Below are 21,412 nucleotides of genomic sequence, written 5' to 3' on the forward strand. Positions count from 1 at the left end.
GTATGGACAATGACTCTGACCAAAGGAAGATCTATTTGCTCACACATTCAGAGGGTTTATGGGGTGGTTGCTTGGTGTCATGCACTTGGAAAAGCATCAGTCACCATGCAGTGGCAGCAGGCTTAGGAGGAGAAGGAGGAGGAGGAAGAGGAGGAGGAGGAGGAGGCCTCCTCATAATAGAGAGAGGAACAGAGAGAGCAGAGGGAAGGGAAGAGGAAAAGAAGAGGGGAAGGAGGAGGAGAAAGAGAAGGAATGATGGAGAGAGATGAGAGGCACCACTTGGGACAAGAAACAGCTGTCAAGGATCTGCCCCAAGTGACCTCTTTCCCTCAATACTCCACCCCCGAAACTACCCCCCAACCTCCCCTTTCCAGAACCCTCCAAATAGCATCATCAGCTGACAAGCATTCCACATAGAAGCCTGTCCAGAGGATGTTTCATCAGCTGTAACACTCAGAAAACAGTGGGTTCAGCCCTTCCAGGATCCTTCTAGAAGTTTTTGCCATTCTTGATCCTTTTTACGTGAAATTCTCCACTATCTCTTTTCTTTTGCTCTTCAGACACCAAGAAGGACCTGAAGCAGATCACCAGTCACCTGCTGGACATGCTGGTCAGTAAGAAGGTGTCTGGGCAGGGCAGAGACCAAGCACTGAACCTGCTCAATAAGAACGTCCCCAGGAAGGATCTGTCCATTCACGACAACTCACGCACCATCTATGTCGTAGATAATGGTGAGATGGGCGATGGGGCTTGAGGTTCAGTCACACCACTAGGGTAGGCTCAGGATACTTGTCTCTGTTTAGAGAGAAGAGGGAGGATTTTGTATGGAGAGTGTCTTCAGTCCCAAGTGAAGACGGGAGCAGGTGTTAGTCTGTCTCCCAGGGGCTGTTGAAGCAGGTAGGTCAAGGCTGTGAATTAAGGGCAGGAACATACCTGGAAAGGGTTTAGTGGCCCCCCAAAATATTGGGTAGATCCATCTAAAGGACAGGGTTAAGTGTGCTCACAGACATCACAGGGAAGGCATCCTCTCTGTGTGTCACTTGGCTGGCTACAAGATCACGAGTAGTATCCGTATCTGAAAGATAGAACTGACGGCTAAAAAGTAGGGTGGTTTTTAGGTTCAGCTCAGGGAACACACACAAGCTCCTTGGCACAAAGGAAATGCTCAGAACAGTCTGCCACTCACCTTCTGGGGACATGGGAGCCAAATCAGGGTCTTTCACAGGCTAGGGAAGCACCCCCCAGTCACTGAGCTTATAGCTCTGTTGAAGGCAGTAGGCTTGTTTGCATCATTAGCATTCTGTACCCATAGAGCCTTCCTGCCAGGTTTACAGGTCCATTTCCCACACTTGAATTTAGTCTGGTGGAGGTTCTTCAATAAGGAAGCAAGAAGAGATAATGATAATATCTGCTAAAAAAAGATAGACTTTTGAGGAGTGATTATGCCCCTGGATGGGTGTTAGGCCACTTCTGTACATTATCTGATTGAGTCCTCAAGTCTATAAAATAGGTTTTGCTTTTTCACCTTTGTAAATGAAGAAACTGAGGCCTGGGGGAAAAGATAATATGGAGTCCGTACATACACAATCCAAAAATGGCAGCGCTGGTCTAGACCCCTGAGATCAACTAGTGTTGAGTTTAAGTATGGTGGAAATAATGAGCATATAGTAGGGGGGTTGTGCCACAGGTGCAGAGTCAGGTGAAAGGCCGTGCCTGGCCTCTAGTCCCCTCTCCAGTGCCCTGAACTCTGGAGAGGCCGTGGACCGTCTGACGCCATAGCTGGTAGGGAGCCAGCAATGAGACACGTCTGAGGGAATCTCACTCTTGCTGCTGTCACCCCTTAGGTCTGAGGAAGATCCTGAAGGTGGTGGGGCAGGTTCCGGATCTGCCGTCCTGCCTGCCTCTGACTGACAACACCCGCATGCTGGCCTCCATCCTCATCAACAAGCTCTACGACGACCTGCGCTGTGACCCTGAGCGGGATCACTTCCGCAAGATCTGCGAGGAGTACATCACGTGAGTTCCCCTGAGGCCTTAGCCACCTGTGGCTGCGTAGCCTGTCACCCCACCTTCAGTAACTTACAGAAATAATAGTAATGTGTTACCCCTCAGTAGGATGGGTGTTTGGGACCTGTGCAGCTGGGTGACTCTAGCTTGGGGTCTCCTATCAGGCCACAGCCATCTGATGACTGGATGGCTTGACTGGGGCTGGAAGCTGTCTCTAGGAGGCTGCACTAACGGTGCACTGGTGCTGGCTGTTGGTGAACAACTGCCGTTCCCCCATGTGGACCACAACTGTAGTTCCCCCATGTGGACCTCTCCTGAGCTGCTGAGGAGCCTCTATCCTTACCTGCCCCCCCCTTTGATGCAGCTGATTGACAGTTGGTTCCAGTGATTCTCCAACCTGTACATGGTCCAGATTTCTGGTACACTATCCATACCTCAAAATCTGGGGTGTGGCTTAGGAAGCTTCCCCAAGAGGGATCCTAGGTGGGCAAAGACATCACCCTTACTCTGTGTTCTGTCTCTCTTCCTAGGATGGCATACTGTTTTAGTAAAGGGCCAGGGAAGAAAGTTTAGATCTTGTAGGACAAACTCATACATCTGTTTTTGGTCTGTAGAAAAGGTCTTACCAGGTAGCTCCTATTGGCTTAGAACTCTCTATGTAGATCAGGCTGGCTTCTAACTCACAGAGCTCAAGAGCCTCTTCTCCTGAGTGCTGGGATGAAAGGTATGAGCCACCATGCCTGGAAAATCTATACATTGCTCTCACCTATGTATTTATTTTCTCAACTGCCGAATGACAAGCTATCCTGAGCTCTCAGGCATGAGAATGACGAGCTATCCTGAGCTCTCAGGCATGCCAGCTCCCTTCCAGGCCTAGACTCCTGCTCACCCTGACCTTAGCTCTTAAAGCTCCGTGTGGTACTTGCCTACCTGCGGGAGCTTCAGCCTGTCCTGCTCACCCCAAGAGTGCTCCCCCCTCATCCTTGGAGCTTGGATCATGGTTCCATAACCCTTAGAAAGAAATCTGGGTCTAGAGGGCTACAGGCAAAACTTTTTTATTGAGATGCAAGGTCCAGCTAAATGGGAGATGAAGCTCTGAGTGGCTCTCTCAACAAAGGAAAGGGCTGGTGGATATAGGACGCGTTGCCGTCCAAAGTTCCCCATGTAGGTCCTCCATGTTCATGAAGAATTCATCCCTGTAGGGTGTTCTGTCCTGATTGGTCCATGTCCCTGAGCTAAATGAAAGGCAGCTTGTTGATCAGCTGGGACTACTGGGATAAGGTGGGTGTCGAGAAGCCACTCTGCTCACACCGGTGTCTGTAGGACGGCATCTGATGATGCTGTGTTTTTAACTCTCAGGCCCTGTGTGCACCCTGGTTCCCATTTAAGTCCTTGTCTGGCTTTGCTGTGGTCTTTGCCAGGCCCCTTCCTGGATTATTTCACTCCTACTTTTGGGTGCTTCCTGCACCGCTTCATCTCATGAGATCCCAAACTGAATTCCGCACCCTCACTTGCCAGGGGGAAGCTTGTCAGGTGCCACACTGGGTCTGTCTGTGCTTGTGGCTGTGTACTGTCCTTCCAGGCTGAGAAACCTGGAGACGTGGGATGATAGCACTGAGCTGTGATCTCTGGTTGGTCATTGCCTCAGCTGAGGAAGAGGACTGTCTCACCTTTCCCCGCGCAACCGGCAACTAGTGACTCGTCACTCACCACAATTTGAAATGACTGTTTTTAGAGTGGCCCAGCTCCAAACTCTTCAAGGGAGGAACTTTGGGGTGACTGCATTGCAGGCCGGTGCCTCCATCAGCGCAGCTTCCTCCTCTGCCCAATAATTCAGCTTCTTGCAGGTCAATCTCCAAGGTCAGGGTGTGCTTCCGGGGGGACATACCCTATGAGCAGACGTGATGTCATTTGTCCTTAAGAAATCACAGTACTGTGCTCTCTATTTGTGGATAGAAAAGCTGAGGGTCAGAAAGGTTCAGTGACTTTCTCAAGGTCACACAGCTCAGGGGAGGAGACACGTGTTCTACCCTTTCCACCCCTTTGGGCTGAGTCTCTTGACTAACCCTGTCCTCTGTTTTAGGGGCAAGTTCGATCCCCAGGACATGGACAAGAATGTGAACGCCATCCAGACAGTGTCGGGGATCTTGCAGGGGCCCTTTGACCTGGGCAATCAGCTGCTGGGCATGAAAGGTGTGATGGAGATGATGGTGGCACTGTGTGGCTCGGAGCGAGAGGCGGACCAGCTGGTGGCTGTGGAGGCGCTCATCCACGCCTCCACTAAGCTCAGCCGGGCCACCTTCATCATCACCAATGGCGTGTCACTCCTCAAGCAGATCTACAAGACCACAAAGAACGAGAAGATCAAGATCCGCACGCTGGTGGTGAGCGGACTGGGTGCTCAGTGCCAGGGACACCAGGATGAATGAGACATGGCCCCCATCCGTGAGAGGTGTCTTAGCTAAGATTACTATTGGTGATGAAACACCGTGAACAAAAAGCAAGTTGGGGAGGAAAGGGTGTATTCTTCTTACACTTCCACGTCACTGGTCATCGGTGACGGAAACCAGGACAGGAACTCAAGTGGGGCGGGAGGCTGGGGGCAGGAGCTGATACTAAGGCCCTGGAGGGGAGCTGCTTACTGTCTTTCTTCCCCTGGCTTGCTCGACCTGCTTTCTTATAGAACCCAGGACCATCAGCCCAGGGACAGCACCACCCACAATGGGCTGGACCCTCCCCCATTGATCACTAATTAAGAAAATGTCTTAGAATTGGATTTTGTGGAAGAGCTTCTCAATTGAGGCTCCTTCCTCTCTGATGACTCTAGCCTATGTGAAGTTGCCATGAAATCAGCCAGGACAGGGGCTCACATACTAGGGACTACTCTGGCGCATCCATGTGCTCCTACAGGCAAAGTGAAAGGCAGGGCTGCGCCCATCCCACAATGAGTGATGCTCTCTCAATCTGGACAGACTCTAGAGATCACCCATGGAGGGTCATACCCTCCCTGGGGAACAGAGTGGGGATTGGGTGGGGGGCAGAGGGGGCTGGTGAGGGGGAGCGGGCGTGGAGGGGAGGGAGAGGGAGGGGAGGGAGGGAAGCAAGCTTGTTTCTGATTTAAATATTAATAAAAAATTTAAAAAAAGAAAGGCAGGGTTGTGGGAAGAGATTCAGGAGGATGACCCTATGTTTAGAACTAGGAAATTACCCTCTGTACTTGAAGAGACAACATAGACATAGTTCAGGAAGTATTTTCAGAGCAGACACCAACAAATTCATTTCCTCAAGCAGCTGCATGCAGCAGAATTAGGCTTTCTGTTTTGACTGTTTTCACCTCCTTTCTTTATCTTATAAAAAATGACGGGGAAGATTTGATTCATTTGCCTGGATCTTAATTCACATTGATTTCTTCTTCTTCTTTTTTTTAAAGATTTATCTATTCATGTACTTATGTATATGAGTGCTTTGCCTTCATGAACACCAGAAGAATGAATATGATCCCACTACAGATGATTGTGAGCCATCATATGGTTGTTGGGAATTGAACTCAGGACCTCTGGGAGAGCAGTCGAGTGCTCTTAACCACTGAGCCATCTCTCCAGCCCTCTTTGTTCTGTTTTTTTTTTTTTATAGATTCTAGCTTATTGTGGTGATGTGTCCCAAGTCAACCTTAAACTTGCAGTCCTCTTGCCTCACCGTCTCAAATGCTGCAGTTACAGGCTCTAGCTCCAGACCTTTCAGTCTTACTTATTTGTTATTTAGTCTATGGATCCCGGGCTGGCCTCAAACAAACTGTTATAGGCCAGTCTGGCCTTCAACTCACAATTTTCCTGCTCCCTATGAGCTGGGATTATAGGCCTGTACCATTACTCCTGGCTCATGTAGTTTTTATTTTTATTTGTTTTTATTTTATTTTATTTTTTGGTTTTTCGAGACAGGGTTTCTCTGTGGCTTTGGAGGCTGTCCTGGAACTCGCTTGGTAGTCCAGGCTGGTCTCGAACTCACAGAGATCCGCCTGCCTCTGCCTCCTGAGTGCTGGGATTAAAGGCATGCGCCACCAACGTCTGGCCTCATGTAGTTTTTAAATCTCTATCTCTGTCTCTGTCTCTGTCTCTGTCTCTGTCTCTGTCTGTCTGTCTGTCTCTCTCTGTCTGTGTGTGTGTAGATGCCATGGCACGTGTGGTGATCAGTAGATACTCTGGTGTTATCCTTGCTTTTCTTTTACCTTGCTTGAGACAGGGTCTGTAGTGTTTGCCATTGCACACCCAGGCTGGCTGCCCGTGTGCTTCTTGAGATTCTCCCATTTCTGCCTCCCACCTCACTGCAGGAGCACTTAGCATATAGACGCACGTTATGTCCAGCTTTGCCTGCATTCTGGGCATCTGAACCCAGGTCCTCATGCTTGTGTGGCGAGTGCTTCTCTGAAGGAGTCCTCTCTGTAGCCCCTCATGTCACCAATATTTTGTTTGTTTGGCTGTTTTTTTGAGATGGGATCTCACTCTGTAGTCTTGGCTGACCTGGAACTCAATACGTAGACCAAGCTGGCCCCTAACTCACAGAGACCCACATGCTTCTGACTCTACTTTTGTGTGCTATGATTAAAGGTGATTGCCACCATGACATGCCCTCAGGTCAAGTTCTTAGAAACTTTTTTTGCCAGGGGCATGATGGCCTCTGCTCCAGGAGACATTGTTCTTTTCCTGACAAGGGTTCGTGTTGTGTCGTGTGTGTCCCCCCCCGCCCCAGTTAGATTTTGTATGTTGAATTTGTTGTTCACATGCTATGACTTCTTTGTCATCCCACCCCATCTCGAGGTTTCTCACAGTGACTGCAGATATTTAGTATGTATGCAGAGGTTTCAAAACATCTATGAAATGAAAATGGTGAACATCCTCCCTAACATAGGGCATCGGGTAAGGCATCTCAGAAGAGGTAGACGGGCACAGAGGCGTATCCAGGCAGGGACAAGGGGACAGTGTTAACCATGGGTCTACTACATACAGCGCATGACTCAGGCCTCAGTGCCCCTGACCCTTCCATACGTCTTCCCCACAGGGCCTCTGTAAACTTGGCTCAGCTGGGGGCTCAGACTATGGTCTCAGACAGTTCGCTGAAGGGTCAACGGAGAAGCTGGCCAAGCAGTGTCGAAAGTAAGAGACTGGACCCTCATGGGTCTCTATGTGGGGTTTCTGGGGTATGCTTCAGCGATGCTGGGCGATAAAAGACCCCCTCACTGGCCACCTGCTATCCCAAACCTTAGTCACTCTTGTCCAGAGCTCTGGCTCCTTCTCCAGTGGTTTCTCCACTCCTCCACATCTAGGTGGCTGTGCAACACTGCCATAGACACCAGGACACGACGCTGGGCAGTGGAGGGCCTGGCCTACCTCACCCTGGATGCTGATGTGAAGGACGACTTTGTCCAGGACATCCCTGCTCTGCAGGCCATGTTCGAGCTGGCCAAGGCAAGAGTGGTCCTGATCTCCAACCTCAGGAAACGGTTCCTGGCCCCGGCCCTCAGGGCTCAGCTGGCTGTGGGCTCATCCTGGCTCTACCCTCCCTGGTGAAGCTATATTGACTGTTTCACTGGATGGCCCTCATCTTGCCTGGTTGTAGGGGGACTCATGACTCTGTCCTGTTCAGATGTTAGGACGTGCCTGCCTGTGACCCTTTGGCAGTGAGATCATGAGGGAACCCAGGCAGTGCCTGGATTCTTCTGGAAGTGTGGGAGGGGGTCCACTAGGATCAGCCCAGAGGCTTCCACTCATCTACCACTAAAGTGACTCCTTTGTGTTTTTTCCTAACCGGGGGGACTCCAGACAAGTGACAAGACCATCCTGTACTCAGTGGCCAACACCCTGGTAAACTGCACCAACAGCTACGATGTCAAGGAGGTCGTCCCTGAGCTGGTGCAGCTGGCCAAGTTCTCCAAGCAACATGTGCCGGAGGAGCACCCCAAGGTGGGTACAGGGCAGCTGAAGGAGGAGCTGTGTTGTCAGACCTCCAGCAACATGGTGTGGGATGAGTTGCGCCGTTTGACAATTGTAGCAGATATACCCCACTAGGTGGCGCTCATGATTCCTGTCTTAATTTTCTGACTGTGGGGGTGGGTGGGGTAGCTGACAGTTTTGTAATCTAATTAAACAGAGCCAGATGAACATTTTCCAACATTGTTTGTTGCTGATTTCATGGACACATGTGTTTGGTTTCATGCTTCCAAGTCATAGAAATGTGATTTTCTGGGGTATTTGGACTTAGGGGAATACTAGTGCTGAGTAGAAACACAGGTTTTTTTGTTTGTTTGTTTGTTTGTTTGTTTGTTTGAGGCAGAGTTTCTCTGTGTATTCCTGGCTGTCCTGGAACTCACTCTGTAGACCAGGCTGGCCTCGAACTCACAGAGATCCGCCTGCCTCTGCCTCCCGAGTGCTGGGATTAAGGGTGTCCACCACCAACACACCAGGTTTTTTTTAATACGCAGATGTAAAAACCCCTAACACAATGGTATGTATGGTGATTACCTCTTCACAAGGATATATTTGTATGTCATTTGCATACAAATGAATATGGAAAAATCCTACCAGCTAGTGAGAGCATTTGGATTTTAGAAAATGACAAAAGTGATACCTGTGTTACAAAATGGGATGGCGGACAGCAAAGAACATTGAAGCGACGCTGTTTCCACAGGACCACTGCTGACAGCTCCTGTGTTGCCCACAGGAAGTCTTTCTTTCTCTCCTCTATAGCTACAATCAGAATGTGAGTGTTGCCTTTGTGGCAGACGTTGGGAACATACTCATGATGCCTTCTCATTCTCTCAACTGTCCCATTTCTTTGTGATGCAAGGGTTTGGAGTCAGTGTCTCACGGGTGCTAGGCAGATGCACCAGCCCTGAGCTGCATCACAGTCTTCCAACGCTCTTACCTCTAGGTTGTGTCTCATCCAGACGGGGACGTAGCACGCCTACATGCCCCATGGCTGTGTGTGAGGTTTGAGCACATCTCCAGAGATTATGCACCATGCCCTCCTCCTGTCTACTCCCCACTCTGATGATGATCTATCATAACTCAACCTGGGGCTGGCTGACAACTGGTCCCTTCCCCACGCCCACCCTTTTGTCCCTTCTAGGACAAGAAGGACTTCGTAGACATGCGGGTGAAACGGCTCCTGAAGGCAGGGGTCATATCTGCACTGGCCTGCATGGTGAAAGCGGACAGTGCTATCCTCACAGACCAGACCAAGGAGCTGCTGGCCAGGTACAACCAGGGTGGGCTGGGGAGAATGGAAGGAGGGAGGCTGGATGGGGGATTAGAATGGCAGAGACTAAGTGAGGACTTGGACAACGAGAAGAGACATGATAAGTTGGAAATATGCATCAGCAGGTGATCACCATCCCTTTCAGTTGCCTTTTCCTCAAGGGTGAAGGGTAACCTAGAGAGGAGGCAGGCTGGTCTCAGTGACAGCACATTGGGTAAATGCCATGGCAGAGAAGCACAGAGGTCTGGCTGGAGTTCAGGATATAGGTCCCAGCCACCCAGCTAGAAGGTAAGTGGGTAGACATCTAGGAAGGCATGCTGGTAGAGGTGATAATTCAACAGAGTCATGAAGGAATAAAAGGAGCCAGGCCAACTGCGGGGAAGGGAAGGGCTCCGGGAGCCAGGTAACAGCATGTGAGAGGCAGCAAGGATGGAGGGATAAAGAGTAGAGTCTGGTTTCTCCTGTGGTGTGTCTGGGGTAGTGGTGGTATTACATGGGACCAGGGCCAGACAATGGGGATAGACAGGCAGCGTTTCTCCTGGATTGGGGTGGCAGGGGGCTGTTGGGTGTCTCCAGAAATAGGAATGTGACGGCTTATTTCCTCCCCCAGCACTGATGTGCATGCAGTGAGTGTCTTTAAAGGTGGCTCATTCCAGTCAAGGGCACACGGTCTGCCCTTCTGGGCTTCCACTGTTGTGGTAGGGTTCCTGGTTCTGATGGCTGTGTGTGATTCCTGGGAATGCTGTGCAGGAATAGTGACTATTCATTTTCCCTTCTCATTGGCTCTGCAGGGTGTTCCTGGCACTCTGTGACAACCCAAAGGACCGGGGCACCATTGTAGCTCAAGGTGGTGGCAAGGTAATCAGGCAAGATGAGGTCCTTGCTGTCCTAGAAAGTGATCTACTGGGAAGGGGCATTCGCGTGGGCACACACACACACACACAACACACGCACGCTCTCTGTGTGTGTGTGCGCGTGCGTGTGTTGTGTGTATGTCTCTGTGTGTGTGTGTGTGCCTGCGTATGCTACATATACATGTATATATTTGAGTTGCCCTTGTCTCATTCGAAAATCATGTGCTTCAAACCTCCCTAACTTCCTGAAATACACTCACTTAGTTATCTTCACTGTCTAATTCATGGGCCCAAACTAGTGTCTTCTTGATCTGTTGTCGTGGTGTTTGCTTTGGAATCCCATCCATTCTCCCTTGCTGTTCTGGCTGGTGTGAAAGCAGATCATGGGCTTCCCTACAGAAGCCTTGCAGTAGAGCTTTGCTCTTCTTCTGCTTTTGTTTATTTCCAGTTTTTTTTTCCTGTGTAACAGCCCTAGCTATCCTGGAACTCACTCCACAGACCAGGATGGCTTCGAACTCACAGAGACCCCCTTGCTTCTGCCTACTGAATGCTGGGATTAAAGGCATGCACCATCACTGCCCAGCTGCTTTTCTTTTTAGCTGTTGCAAACCTGGGCACTTAACTCTCTCTGAACTGTAACTTTGTCCTCAGCAAAATGTAGAGTATCACAGTCTCACTTTTTGGAGAGTCACAGGAAGTAGGTTAGATACATTCAGTTCACAGTAGCTACTTAATAAACAGTGGCTATTAAGATTAGATTTGGCTTGGGAAAAATGTAAAAAGAAATAGTTATTATTATTATTATATTTTTTTTTGGTTTTTTGAGACAGGGTTTCTCTGTAGCTTTGGAGGCTGTCCTGGAACTCACTTTGTAGACCAGGCTGGCCTCGAACTCACAGAGATCTGCCTGCCTCTGCCTCCCGAGTGCTGGGATTAAAGGCGTGCGCCACCACTGCCCGGCTTAGTTATTATTTTTTATTTACATTATTGTTATTATTACAGTTTTAGATGTAGCCTTACCATGTAGTCTTGGCCAGTCAAGTTCTTGTCATGTATGTAAACCAGGCTAGACTTGAAACTGTTGTGATCGTCTTGCCTCATCCTCCTGCATGCTGAGATTTCAGGCCCGTGCCACCACACCTAGTGAAAGTCATCATCTGGCCTTTGGTCTGTGATGGCAGAGTGTGAAGCCAAGCAAAGTTGCTTAATTTATGAGTCAAGAGTGAGTGGGAGGAAAGAGTGGGAAAGGGGAGGGACAGAGAAAAAGGGAGAGGGAAGGAGGGAAACAGGAAACTGCCCTTTATAGTCATACTTGGCAAAGAGGGCTTTCTGCCCAGCAGCCCCTTCAGCTGTGAACTCATCAATTAATCTGAGGATTAGCTCAGAGCTCTCAGGGTCCAGTCACTTCCCAATCACACATGAGCCTTGGGGACTTTGTCTAGATAGAAACAGTGTTCCAGAGCTGATCATGAATCTCTGCTGAGACAGACAGACACACAGACAGACAGAGGGCAGCTGGAGCCAGAGGAGGGAGAGGCCTCTGGATGTCTGTGGCTGGCTAGTGACTGCATGTGCTCTCTCTTGCAGGCCCTGATCCCCCTGGCTTTGGAGGGCACAGATGTTGGCAAGGTGAAGGCAGCCCACGGACTAGCCAAGATTGCCGCTGTCTCCAATCCAGACATCGCCTTTCCTGGGGAGCGGGTGGGTATCTGAGAATCAAGGGAGAGAGTGCCCCATTGCTTTTAGGGCCCTGCCCCTGCATCTCCTCTGCTAAGAAAGGGTCATGACGCTGTCACAGGGAGGTTAATGAGTCAGAGACACCTGGACACCAGGCTGGCTCTACCTCTAGTGATACGATGGTCCTCTTGAACTCAGCTTTCTCATTTGAACAGTGAAAGGGAACAGTTTAGCCTCTCAGGACCACCATGCAGATTAAACCAGAGTATGGGGAAGAGAGGGCTTGGGAGATGCAGAGCTTCAGATGCAAGAGACTGGGAAATGTCAGTCTCTCACCCGCCCTGTGCCATCCCCACAGGTGTATGAGGTGGTTCGGCCCCTCGTGAGTCTCCTGGATACACAGAGGGATGGGCTTCAGAACTATGAGGCTCTTCTAGGTCTTACCAACCTGTCTGGGCGCAGTGACAAACTTAGGTAAGTGGGGCAGGTGCAGAGCGCAGAGGTACACAGAGGTGTCCACAGAGTGTTGGGTTGAAATTCTGTACACATCGTGTGCTGACTCCTCTGGATGACAGCATCAAAGATGAAACAGGGGTAGCAGGTGGTTTGAGCTGGCACCCTATAAACACACGCAGGGGTTGTATAAAGCCGATGTCCCAAAGGCACCGTCTCCAAACGTAGAAAGAAACAGCCAGGTGGATGGATGGATTAATAGGTAGCCCTTCTTGGAAGCGGAGGGATGATGGACTGTATTGTGTTGCGGTTTTAAGTGGCAGACCACCTAGCCTAACTGGCTCTAGAGTTGAGGGAGTGTACTGACTTATGCACATTAAGTTTGGGATAAACAAGTCAGCTGTGGCTTGATGCAGGGACTATGAAGTTGTCTGGTTGCTGGTCATCCAGTCCCTTCCACTCCCCTCCCTTTGGTTGTCTTAACTTTCGGATGGACTTTTCTCCTCTCTTGTGGTCTCATGACATTTAATTTATATCCGTTTGTGCCTCTTCTGGGGGTGGGCTCAGTGACCCTTACACGGTACAGGCTGAGGATGTGGGAGGGACCCTGTGAAGATGGAGGAAGAGCCCTGCATGGCCAACCTCATGTGCTCACGTTTGGGGGAGGGGTACTCAAGGCCCTCTGTCCCTCACCCTTCCCTTCCACTCTAGGCAGAAGATTTTCAAGGAGAAGGCCTTGCCGGACATTGAGAACTACATGTTTGAAAACCATGACCAGCTACGGCAGGCAGCCACTGAATGCATGTGTAACATGGTGATGAACAAGGAGGTAAGACTGGGGTCAGGGCCACCAAGGTGTAAGCATCAGGCTTGAGTTGAAGCTGGGGCTCCAGGGCATGGGGTGACCAAGATATGGATGTTGACCTTGGGAGGCTTGGGCCATGAAATGACGCTAAAGCAGCATTTTGATCAGAGAACCCAGAGGTCCCCAGATCATACCTAGATTAGGGTCCTGTTTCCCTGTAGGAGTCCTAAGGAAAGATATTCATAATGTAATAAAGCTCAGTCTTCATCTTAGTGAGGTGGAAGTGCCACTTTTCTAAGGTGACTAAACCTAAGTAATGTCACAGCAAGGCAGGCTGGGAGATCAGGGCTCTTGGAGGTCAAGAGAGGCTAGACCACCTGCAGTCACTGAAGAGCCACAGGACAGTGAGGACAAGCTAAAGCACAGTTCTGAATCTCTTTAGGACACATCACTACGAACATTATCAGGCCCATGGAACCTGCAACGCAGCTTAACTTACTTACCACAGAACTATTATAAGATATAAAAGGAAAATTAGCTGGGTGGTGGTGGCACACACCTTTAATTCCAGCACTCAGGAGGCAGAGGCAGGCAGCTAAAACCTAAAACTCTGTGAGTTTTAGGACAGCCAGAGCTGTTACACAGAGAAACCTTGTGCCCCAAAACAAAAGACAAAAATAGAAAGAAAGGAAGGAAGGAAGAAAAAGAAAAGAAAATGAATTAGGGGCATACCATAGGCTTCATGGTCAAGGAACAGGACAAATTATGAACCTCTAAAGAATATCTCCTTCTCACCAGGCGGTGGTGGTGTCACATGCCTTTAATCCCAGCACTCAGGAAGCAGAGGCAGGCAGATCTCTGTGAGTTCGAGACCATCCTAGTCTACAAGAGCTAGTTCCAGGACAGCCTCCAAAGCCACAGAGAAACCCTGTCACTGAAAAACAAAACCAAAAACAACCAAAAATCTCCTTCTCATGGTGACCAAGCATCACTGTGCTTACGGGGTATATCAGAGACATGACAGGTCTAAGTCTGAGACACTTCTGGAATTTGTGAGCCCTCATGCAAGACATGTGAGGCCTGAGATTTTTTACCTCCATACCTAATTCAAGTCTTAGACCCTTTCCTCTTACCAGAGTGTCTTAGTTACTTTTCTGTTGCTGTGGTAAAACACCAGGACAAAAGGCAGCTTATAAAAGAAAGTGTTTGATTTGGTGTAAGTTTTGGAGGGTTAGAGTCCATGATGGCAGACCACCAGAACAACTGGGAATTCATATCTTGATCCACAACCACAATGCAAAGAGAGAGCAGTGGGACTCACAGGGGTCTTTTGAAATCTTAAAGTACCTCCCCTCCTCCCCCCACGCCACTGGGGGGCCCCGCCCCGTGACACACCTCTTTCAAAAGTCACACCTCCCGATCCTTCCCAGACAGTTCAGCTAGCTGGGGCCAGGCATTCAAACATATGAGCCTACGAGGTCATTTTTATTCTAACTGCCACATGGAGGAAAAACCAATTTCTGAACGCTTTGCTAGAGTCAGTCAGCAAGGACTGAGTCTACCAGGGGGCCTAAGGTTGAGCTGGACCCTGGAAGTTACGCGGGAGGAAAAGGGTGTGTCCAAGGAGTCAGAGATGGTGGTGTGGTCCAAAGAGGACACTGTGAAAGAGGAGGTGACCTTCCCTGGGGGAGCACCTGCTGCTGCAGCAGAACCAGGAGGTCATTTCTGGTCACATTATCGTGCCAGTGAGTTGGTGGCTTGTCTACACATTGACTAGGAATCCAAACCTTTTGGACCATCCAGAAGTGCCTCCTTCCTGCCACCCTGGAGTGATCTCTATTTGGTAGTCAGTAGGAATGACAATAGAAGGAGAACTGTGCCACTTAACCAAGGTGGCCTGCCAGTGACACAGCTCAACTCTGCTTCCATTCCATCAGTGAGAACCAGGCCATGACCTCATTAAGGTGCAGGAGAGGAGAGGGCTGCAGACGTTGGTGTGACAACTGCTTCCAGTGGCTTCCATCTGGGCCCCACAAGAGAGGGCCATGCTGGCCTCTTCTTTCACACCTCCCCTCTGATGGCCACTGCTCCAGATCTAGGGAGATGCAGGAGGCTCTAACCTGAGGATTTGTGACCTTTAGCCTGTTTCAGAGATCTACATTTTGAATACTTGCTCCCATAGAATGTCCTTAAACTTGGCCGACTAGATTTTACTGCCACGTAAAGCCTTAAGCCCTCTCTGGGACAGGTCAGAGCACTGGGTAGGTGACAGGCAACTCTTCTGCTTTCAGGTGTTTGGGACGTTTCAGTCTCGAATGTTGGAGGCAGCACAGCCATTCCATTATACCAAGCAAGCTCCCTAATTGCCCCTACCCCTGTGCAAGTCCCCATGCTTTCAGGGACAGCAAATTCATTGCACAACAGACCACAAAGGCCAGGGCTGTGAGGGAAGCAGTGTGTATTTCCCAAAGAGAAGCTGCAGCTTTCCCTAGAGTAGAGATGCAAAGAGAAGGGACAGACAATCCAGGGCATGTGGGAAATGCCTTTTCTCCCTTTAGCCTTTTGACTGTGGGGATTTGTAGTCCCTTCACTCAGGCAATCGTAGAAGAGCTTTATGCAGGAACCGCTCAAAGCACATGTCCCAGCGATCCTGGGTCAGGGAACTTCAGCTGCCTCTTCCCATCCTTGGGAGGTGCAGGGGTGGGACATCTTTCACTGAGTCACACACCTGCCTGCCACAGGTTCAGGAGAGGTTCCTGGCCGATGGGAATGACCGTCTAAAGCTGGTGGTGTTGCTCTGCGGGGAGGAGGATGATAAATTGCAGAATGCAGCTGCCGGGGCCCTGGCCATGCTGACCGCGGCACATAAGAAACTGTGCCTGAAGATGACGCAGGTGGTAAGAGCAGGCTGGGGACAGGAGGGAGCTGGGTGAAGTATAAAGAATCTCCTAACCCTCAGACCATACAGTCCAGGCTTATCTAGGGAGACTGGGCTGCAGGGCAAACTTCCTAGTCAGGGTTGGTTCCCAACACGTAAAGGGAGGAGACTGCCTGCCGGCCAGTACCACCACTGTTTGGACTTCCCAAGTACATTAGCTAAAGTCCTCTCGCCACAGTGTGTCCCATTGCCTTTGTGGGTACACGTAACCCCCACGGAAGCATGATAACAGCACAATGCACATTACTGCTGAGGGGCTCATCAGTTCCTCAGTGAAGTGTGGAAAGGCTTGGGACACTGAAGGGAGCTGGTGGTGGTTTGGTAGAGGCTGTAGGTTCCCTGTCATGGACAGGATGACTGGCTGTTTGGTAAGACTATGGGCAACTCAGCAGGCATAGTGGGAATTATACTGTCATTCTCAAGCGTGAAACTTTTTCCATCTCCCCACACAGAGCCTAGCTCATGGGCATTCATCCCCGTTGGAGTGAAAAGGTCAGCTAAACATGCACACATCTGGGGTAGAGGTTGGCTCCTTTTCATGGTCAGTTGGGATGTGTGTGTGTGGTCTCTGAGTTCCATGTAGGCTCTTTTGTCCTGTCACCAGAGGTCTCTGCTGGATACTGTTCATCCTGTGTGGACTCTGGATTTTAGTCTCTTTTACTATGGCAAAATGATCAAAAGAGACTTGGTATTCTGATTCAGTGGATTGGAGCGTGGGAGGGAACTCCTGGCCCTGGGACCACACTAAGAAAGCAGTGCCTTAGATTTGCTTCTCCTGGAGCAACTAGACACAATGGTTCCAGCGGACACGTGGTCAACTAGGACACTTGGTGGCTCTTTGCACTTGTTGAGTGGGATGCCGCCCTAAGGGGATATGTATATGACACACACACACATTACATCATTTAATATTCTCAATCAGCCTAGCAGGTAGGGGATTATTAATATCCTCATTTCCATTGGGAAACAGGTTTAGAAACTGCGAGTAGAAGAACAGTGTCAGATGAGAATCTTGAAGCCCATAACTTAGGTGAGGCCGTGCAGATGGCAAGTGCTGAACGGGCCTGAGGACTGCTCTCTCTCTCTCTCTCTCTCTCTCTCTCTCTCTCTCTCTCTCTCTCTCTCTCTCTCTCTCTCTCTCTCTCGGTTTTACGAGACAGGGTTTCTCTGTATCGTTTTGGAGGCTGTCAGTCCAGCCTGGCCTCGAACTCACAGAAATCCGCCTGCCTCTGCCTCCTGAGTGCTGGGATTAAAGGCGTGCGCCACCCCCCAACCCCCCACCCCCCGGCTCTGCTCTCTCTCTCTCTGAATCCAAACTCATACAAATGCTTGTTCTACTCTGCTCTCTTATGACCAATGCCAGGAGTCCTGGCTGTGCTTCCAGCTTCCTCACTCTCTCATAGGGCGATGAGAGTGGGTGAGCACTCGTACACAGCCGTCAACTGTCCTCACGATTGTGGATGGTGAATGGAAAAGGAATGAGGAGAGAACTCACCTCAGATTCTTTGTATTACAGTTGAAACCAAGGCTGGAGAACATTCCTGGAGCTCTTGTCTCGAAGGGCATCTGGCTTGATAGAGCTAGCATTATCTGTGTTCTTCACATGAGAACTCTCTTATCTTGGCATTCTGCATCTTCATTCTGCTGAGATGTTCAATGGGCCTGTCTTTCTGTTTCTTAAGATGCTTAAGAAATAAATGGGTGGGGGCAGGGGAAGCAGCTCAGTGGATAAAGTATTTGTTGTGCAAGCATGAGGACCAGGGTTCAGATCCCTAACAACCATGTAAAAACCAGGCAGGCATCATGGATGCCTGTAATATCAGCATCCCAGGGACCAACTGGCTAGCTAATGCAACTGATCATTGAGCTTCAGGTTCAATTGAGAGATGCTGCCTCTCCAAATAAAAATGAACAATCAGTTGGGTGATGGTGGCACACACCTTTAATCTCGGTCCTCAGGAGACAGAGGCAGGGAGATCCGTGTGAGTTGTGGGCTCATTTTAGTTTATTACTATTTACAGATGTGTGGTCATAATCAAGTTATTTAGCTATGGGTATGGCTGATACTTTCTGTTTCTCTTGTCAAGTCCTCTTTCTGCCTCCTCACTGATTTCATAAACCCTTCCTTACCCATTTTCTACTCTGCAGACAACCCAGTGGCTGGAGATCCTACAGCGGCTTTGCTTGCACGACCAGTTGTCAGTGCAACACCGGGGCCTGGTCATTGCCTACAACCTGCTGTCAGCGGATGCTGAGCTGGCCAGGAAGCTGGTGGAGAGTGAGCTACTGGAGATCTTGACTGTGGTGGGAAAACAGGAACCAGATGAGAAAAGGGCGACTGTGGTTCAGACAGCCCGGGAATGTCTCATCAAGTGCATGGATTATGGCTTCATCAAGCCAGTGTCATAGAGAGTGGTCCATAGGGGTGCTGAGATTGATCCTGAACTCTCAGGAGTCTTGAGCTGGGTCCTCTCAATGTGTCAGTTCAGCTAAGGATCACAGCAGTGACAATGAATTTTCATAAAAAAGGAAAGACTTGCTGGGCGTTGGTGGCACACGCCTCTAATCCCAGCATTCAGTAGGCAGAGGCAGGGGATTTCTGTGAGTTCGAGGCCAGCCTGGTCTACAGAGCCAGTTCCAGGACAGCCTCCAAAACAATACAGAGAAACCCTGTCTCGGAAAAAAACAAAAAACAAAAAACAACAACAACAACAACAAAAAAAACAAAAAAAAAAAGAAAAAGGAAAGATTTGGTTGTCACCCAAATTGTGAATCTTCCCATGAACGATGGGTATGATGACTGTCAATAAGATCAACTCAAAGTCCTCTAAACAAAATATAGATAAACATTAACGAATACATGCTAGTCACTCAGAGGAAGGTCTGACGTTGCTAGACCCAGTGGTTCAATACCATTACCAGCATTATTCTGTGTGTGTTTTTCTTACTCTAAGTTCCACATCTAGTCTCTGCATTCCTCTGAGTTGACCTCTTTTGTGTGAGCTCTCTACATGTGCTAGAAAAAGCAGAACCTAGCTTGGGTCCTGTTTCATACATGAACCAATCATATCCAAAGACGGGATGTTCATTGCTGCACCTGTGTTCTATGTGTAAAATGTGGGGATGAGAAGGAGCCTTACCTCTATCCACCTGACATGAACTGATTAAGTTTAATAAGGAATGTGTCTCACCACACAGGAGTGTACTTTGGGCAAATAAAAAAGAAAACACATATTCTGTGTATTAATGCTTAGCCACACAAGAGCAGTACACTGTAGAGATCTGTTTCTCTGTTAATATGAACTTCCTGGGATGATTAAAAATGCTACATTGGAGCTGGAGAAATGGTTAAGAGAGCACTGGCTGCTCTTCCAGAGGACCAAGGTTCAATTCCCAGCACCCACAAGGTATTTCTCAGCTGTCAGTAACTTCAGCCTCAGCAGATCTGATGCCTCTTTGGATACTGCACAGATGTAGTGTATAGACTTACACATAGTCAAACCGCCCATACATATAAGATGATAATGAAGACAAACACAGAAAGCTATTGTCACATATCACTACTCTGGTATGTCTCAGTTCTACTCACACTTAACGAAGGGTCAGCAGTTCTGAAGCCAGACGCAGTGCTGTATCTGAACTACCAGCACACAGGAAGCAGAAGCAGGAGGATCATGATTTTGAGGCCATTCTGAGCTACATAGCAAGACCCTGCCTAAAACAAGCAAGCAAGCAAACAAACAAACAAACAACACTTCTGACATCAGCACTGGGTAGAAAGCAACATTCAGGTTTTTGGTCCTTGATACAACACTTAAATTATTTTGGTGCAATAAATATAATCATTCTATATCCCTGTGACATCAGCTGGAAGAAAGAGGGGGTGGGGCAGAGCTACAGAGACACAGATATTGTTTGATTGATGACTGATTATTGGAACGTTGTGCTGTCAGGACATGGACAAAATCTTAATGCAGCATTCCCTTTCACTCCCAGAGAATGGGAGTAGACATGAATGAGCTTCTCAGATGTTTTCTGTAACAATGAGCTTCACATAGACTCCTGGCACGGGTTTGTTTTCTAATAGTGCTTATTAGATCCCTTATTCTGGCAGGATAAAGCTGACAGTGAACACCGGGGTGCAGCCTTTTTGAAAATGTGTACTAATTAGCACTAAATGGAGTGGTTGACCTCTGCCCAGATGCTCCTTTTTCTCCTTTCCCCACATTTAGGGATGAGTGGGTACAGAAAGCTACTTACAAGGAACATTTCTCAGATGTAGGCTCACAGCCTAACCCATTTTCATTCTCAGAGGTTATTGTCTACCTGGGACTGCTTGGACAAATCTCATCTTCTGAGGAGTTAGAGAGAATGCATTCCTTAGTGTGAACTTCCTGACAGCAGTTCAAGAAGAGCCAGGGAAAACCAATGGACTCCCAGAGGAAAGGGATTCCTGGATCTGGTTGGATTCCTGGATCTGGTTTTTGCTGCCTCTCATTGGATGAATCATCTTCCTGTGAGTCTGTTGAGTGCTGTGGGAGGGCCTGGAGAGGTGACTCAGTCCATAAAGCCTCAGGACCTGAATTTGATCTCTAGGGTCCACTTAACAACCTGGGTGTGGTGATAAATGTTCGGGATAGTACTGCTTCGGGGAGGAGACAAATGGATCCCCAGGACTTGCTGTACAGCCAGCTAAGCCTGTCTGATGAGGCCTACATCTCAGTGTGAGCCTGTATCAAAACACAAGTCAGGGACTGGAGAGATGATTCAGCAGCCAAGAGCACTTACTTACAGAAGACCTGTGTTCTGATCCCAGTACCTGGTAGAAACCGACAGTAATTTTGATTCCACGGTTTTGTGATGCCCTCTGGCCTCCTTGGGTATTAGCACTCATGTAGTGTACAGGGAGCACACTGATGCATGTAATTTTTTAAATATTTTATTTTATATATGCTTTGCATGTATGTCTGTGCATCATGTGTGACACTGGTAACACAGAGAACAGAAGAGGGTGCTAGGTCCCATGGAACTGTGGTTATAGATGTTTGTGAGCCACCATGTGGGTACTGAAAATTGAACCTGAGTTCTCCGGAAGAGCAACAAATACTCTTTTTTTCTTCTTTTTTTTTTTTTTTTTTTTGCTTTTTTTCAGACAGGGCTTCTCTGTATTGCTTTGGAGCCTATCCTGAAACTCACTCTGCAGACCAGGCTGGCCTTGAACTCACAGAGATCCACCTGCCTCTGCCTCCTGAGTGCTGGGTTTAAAGGCATGCACCACCAATGTCCAGCTTCCTTTTGGTCTTTTGGTTTTTTTGAGACAGGGTTTCTCTGTAGCTTTGGAGCTTGTCCTGGAACTCACTCTATAGACCAGGCTGGCCTTTAACTCACAGAGATCCACCTGCCTCTGCCTCCTGAGTGCTGTGACTA

The 21,412-nt window shown here is 48.9% G+C and overlaps 1 protein-coding gene across 1 annotated transcript in view; it reads left to right on the forward strand.

Moving 5' to 3' along the window:
- The window catches only part of Unc45b (unc-45 myosin chaperone B), a 28,232-nt gene extending 9,015 nt beyond the window's left edge, over window positions 1–19,217 (forward strand). Inside the window, exons 8-20 of the mRNA XM_040749303.1 lie at window positions 561–731; window positions 1,845–2,016; window positions 4,091–4,391; window positions 7,063–7,157; window positions 7,328–7,469; window positions 7,824–7,964; window positions 9,130–9,257; window positions 10,050–10,116; window positions 11,700–11,813; window positions 12,148–12,263; window positions 12,954–13,071; window positions 15,789–15,944; window positions 18,134–19,217. Coding sequence (XP_040605237.1) covers window positions 561–731; window positions 1,845–2,016; window positions 4,091–4,391; window positions 7,063–7,157; window positions 7,328–7,469; window positions 7,824–7,964; window positions 9,130–9,257; window positions 10,050–10,116; window positions 11,700–11,813; window positions 12,148–12,263; window positions 12,954–13,071; window positions 15,789–15,944; window positions 18,134–18,394 — 1,982 coding nt within the window. The 3' untranslated portion in view covers window positions 18,395–19,217. The remainder of the gene's footprint in view (window positions 1–560; window positions 732–1,844; window positions 2,017–4,090; window positions 4,392–7,062; window positions 7,158–7,327; window positions 7,470–7,823; window positions 7,965–9,129; window positions 9,258–10,049; window positions 10,117–11,699; window positions 11,814–12,147; window positions 12,264–12,953; window positions 13,072–15,788; window positions 15,945–18,133) is intronic.
- Window positions 19,218–21,412: the final 2,195 nt, after the last annotated feature.

Source organism: Mesocricetus auratus, unplaced genomic scaffold, assembly GCF_017639785.1.
Source record: "Mesocricetus auratus isolate SY011 unplaced genomic scaffold, BCM_Maur_2.0 Super-Scaffold_100007, whole genome shotgun sequence".
NCBI lineage: Eukaryota > Metazoa > Chordata > Mammalia > Rodentia > Cricetidae > Mesocricetus > Mesocricetus auratus.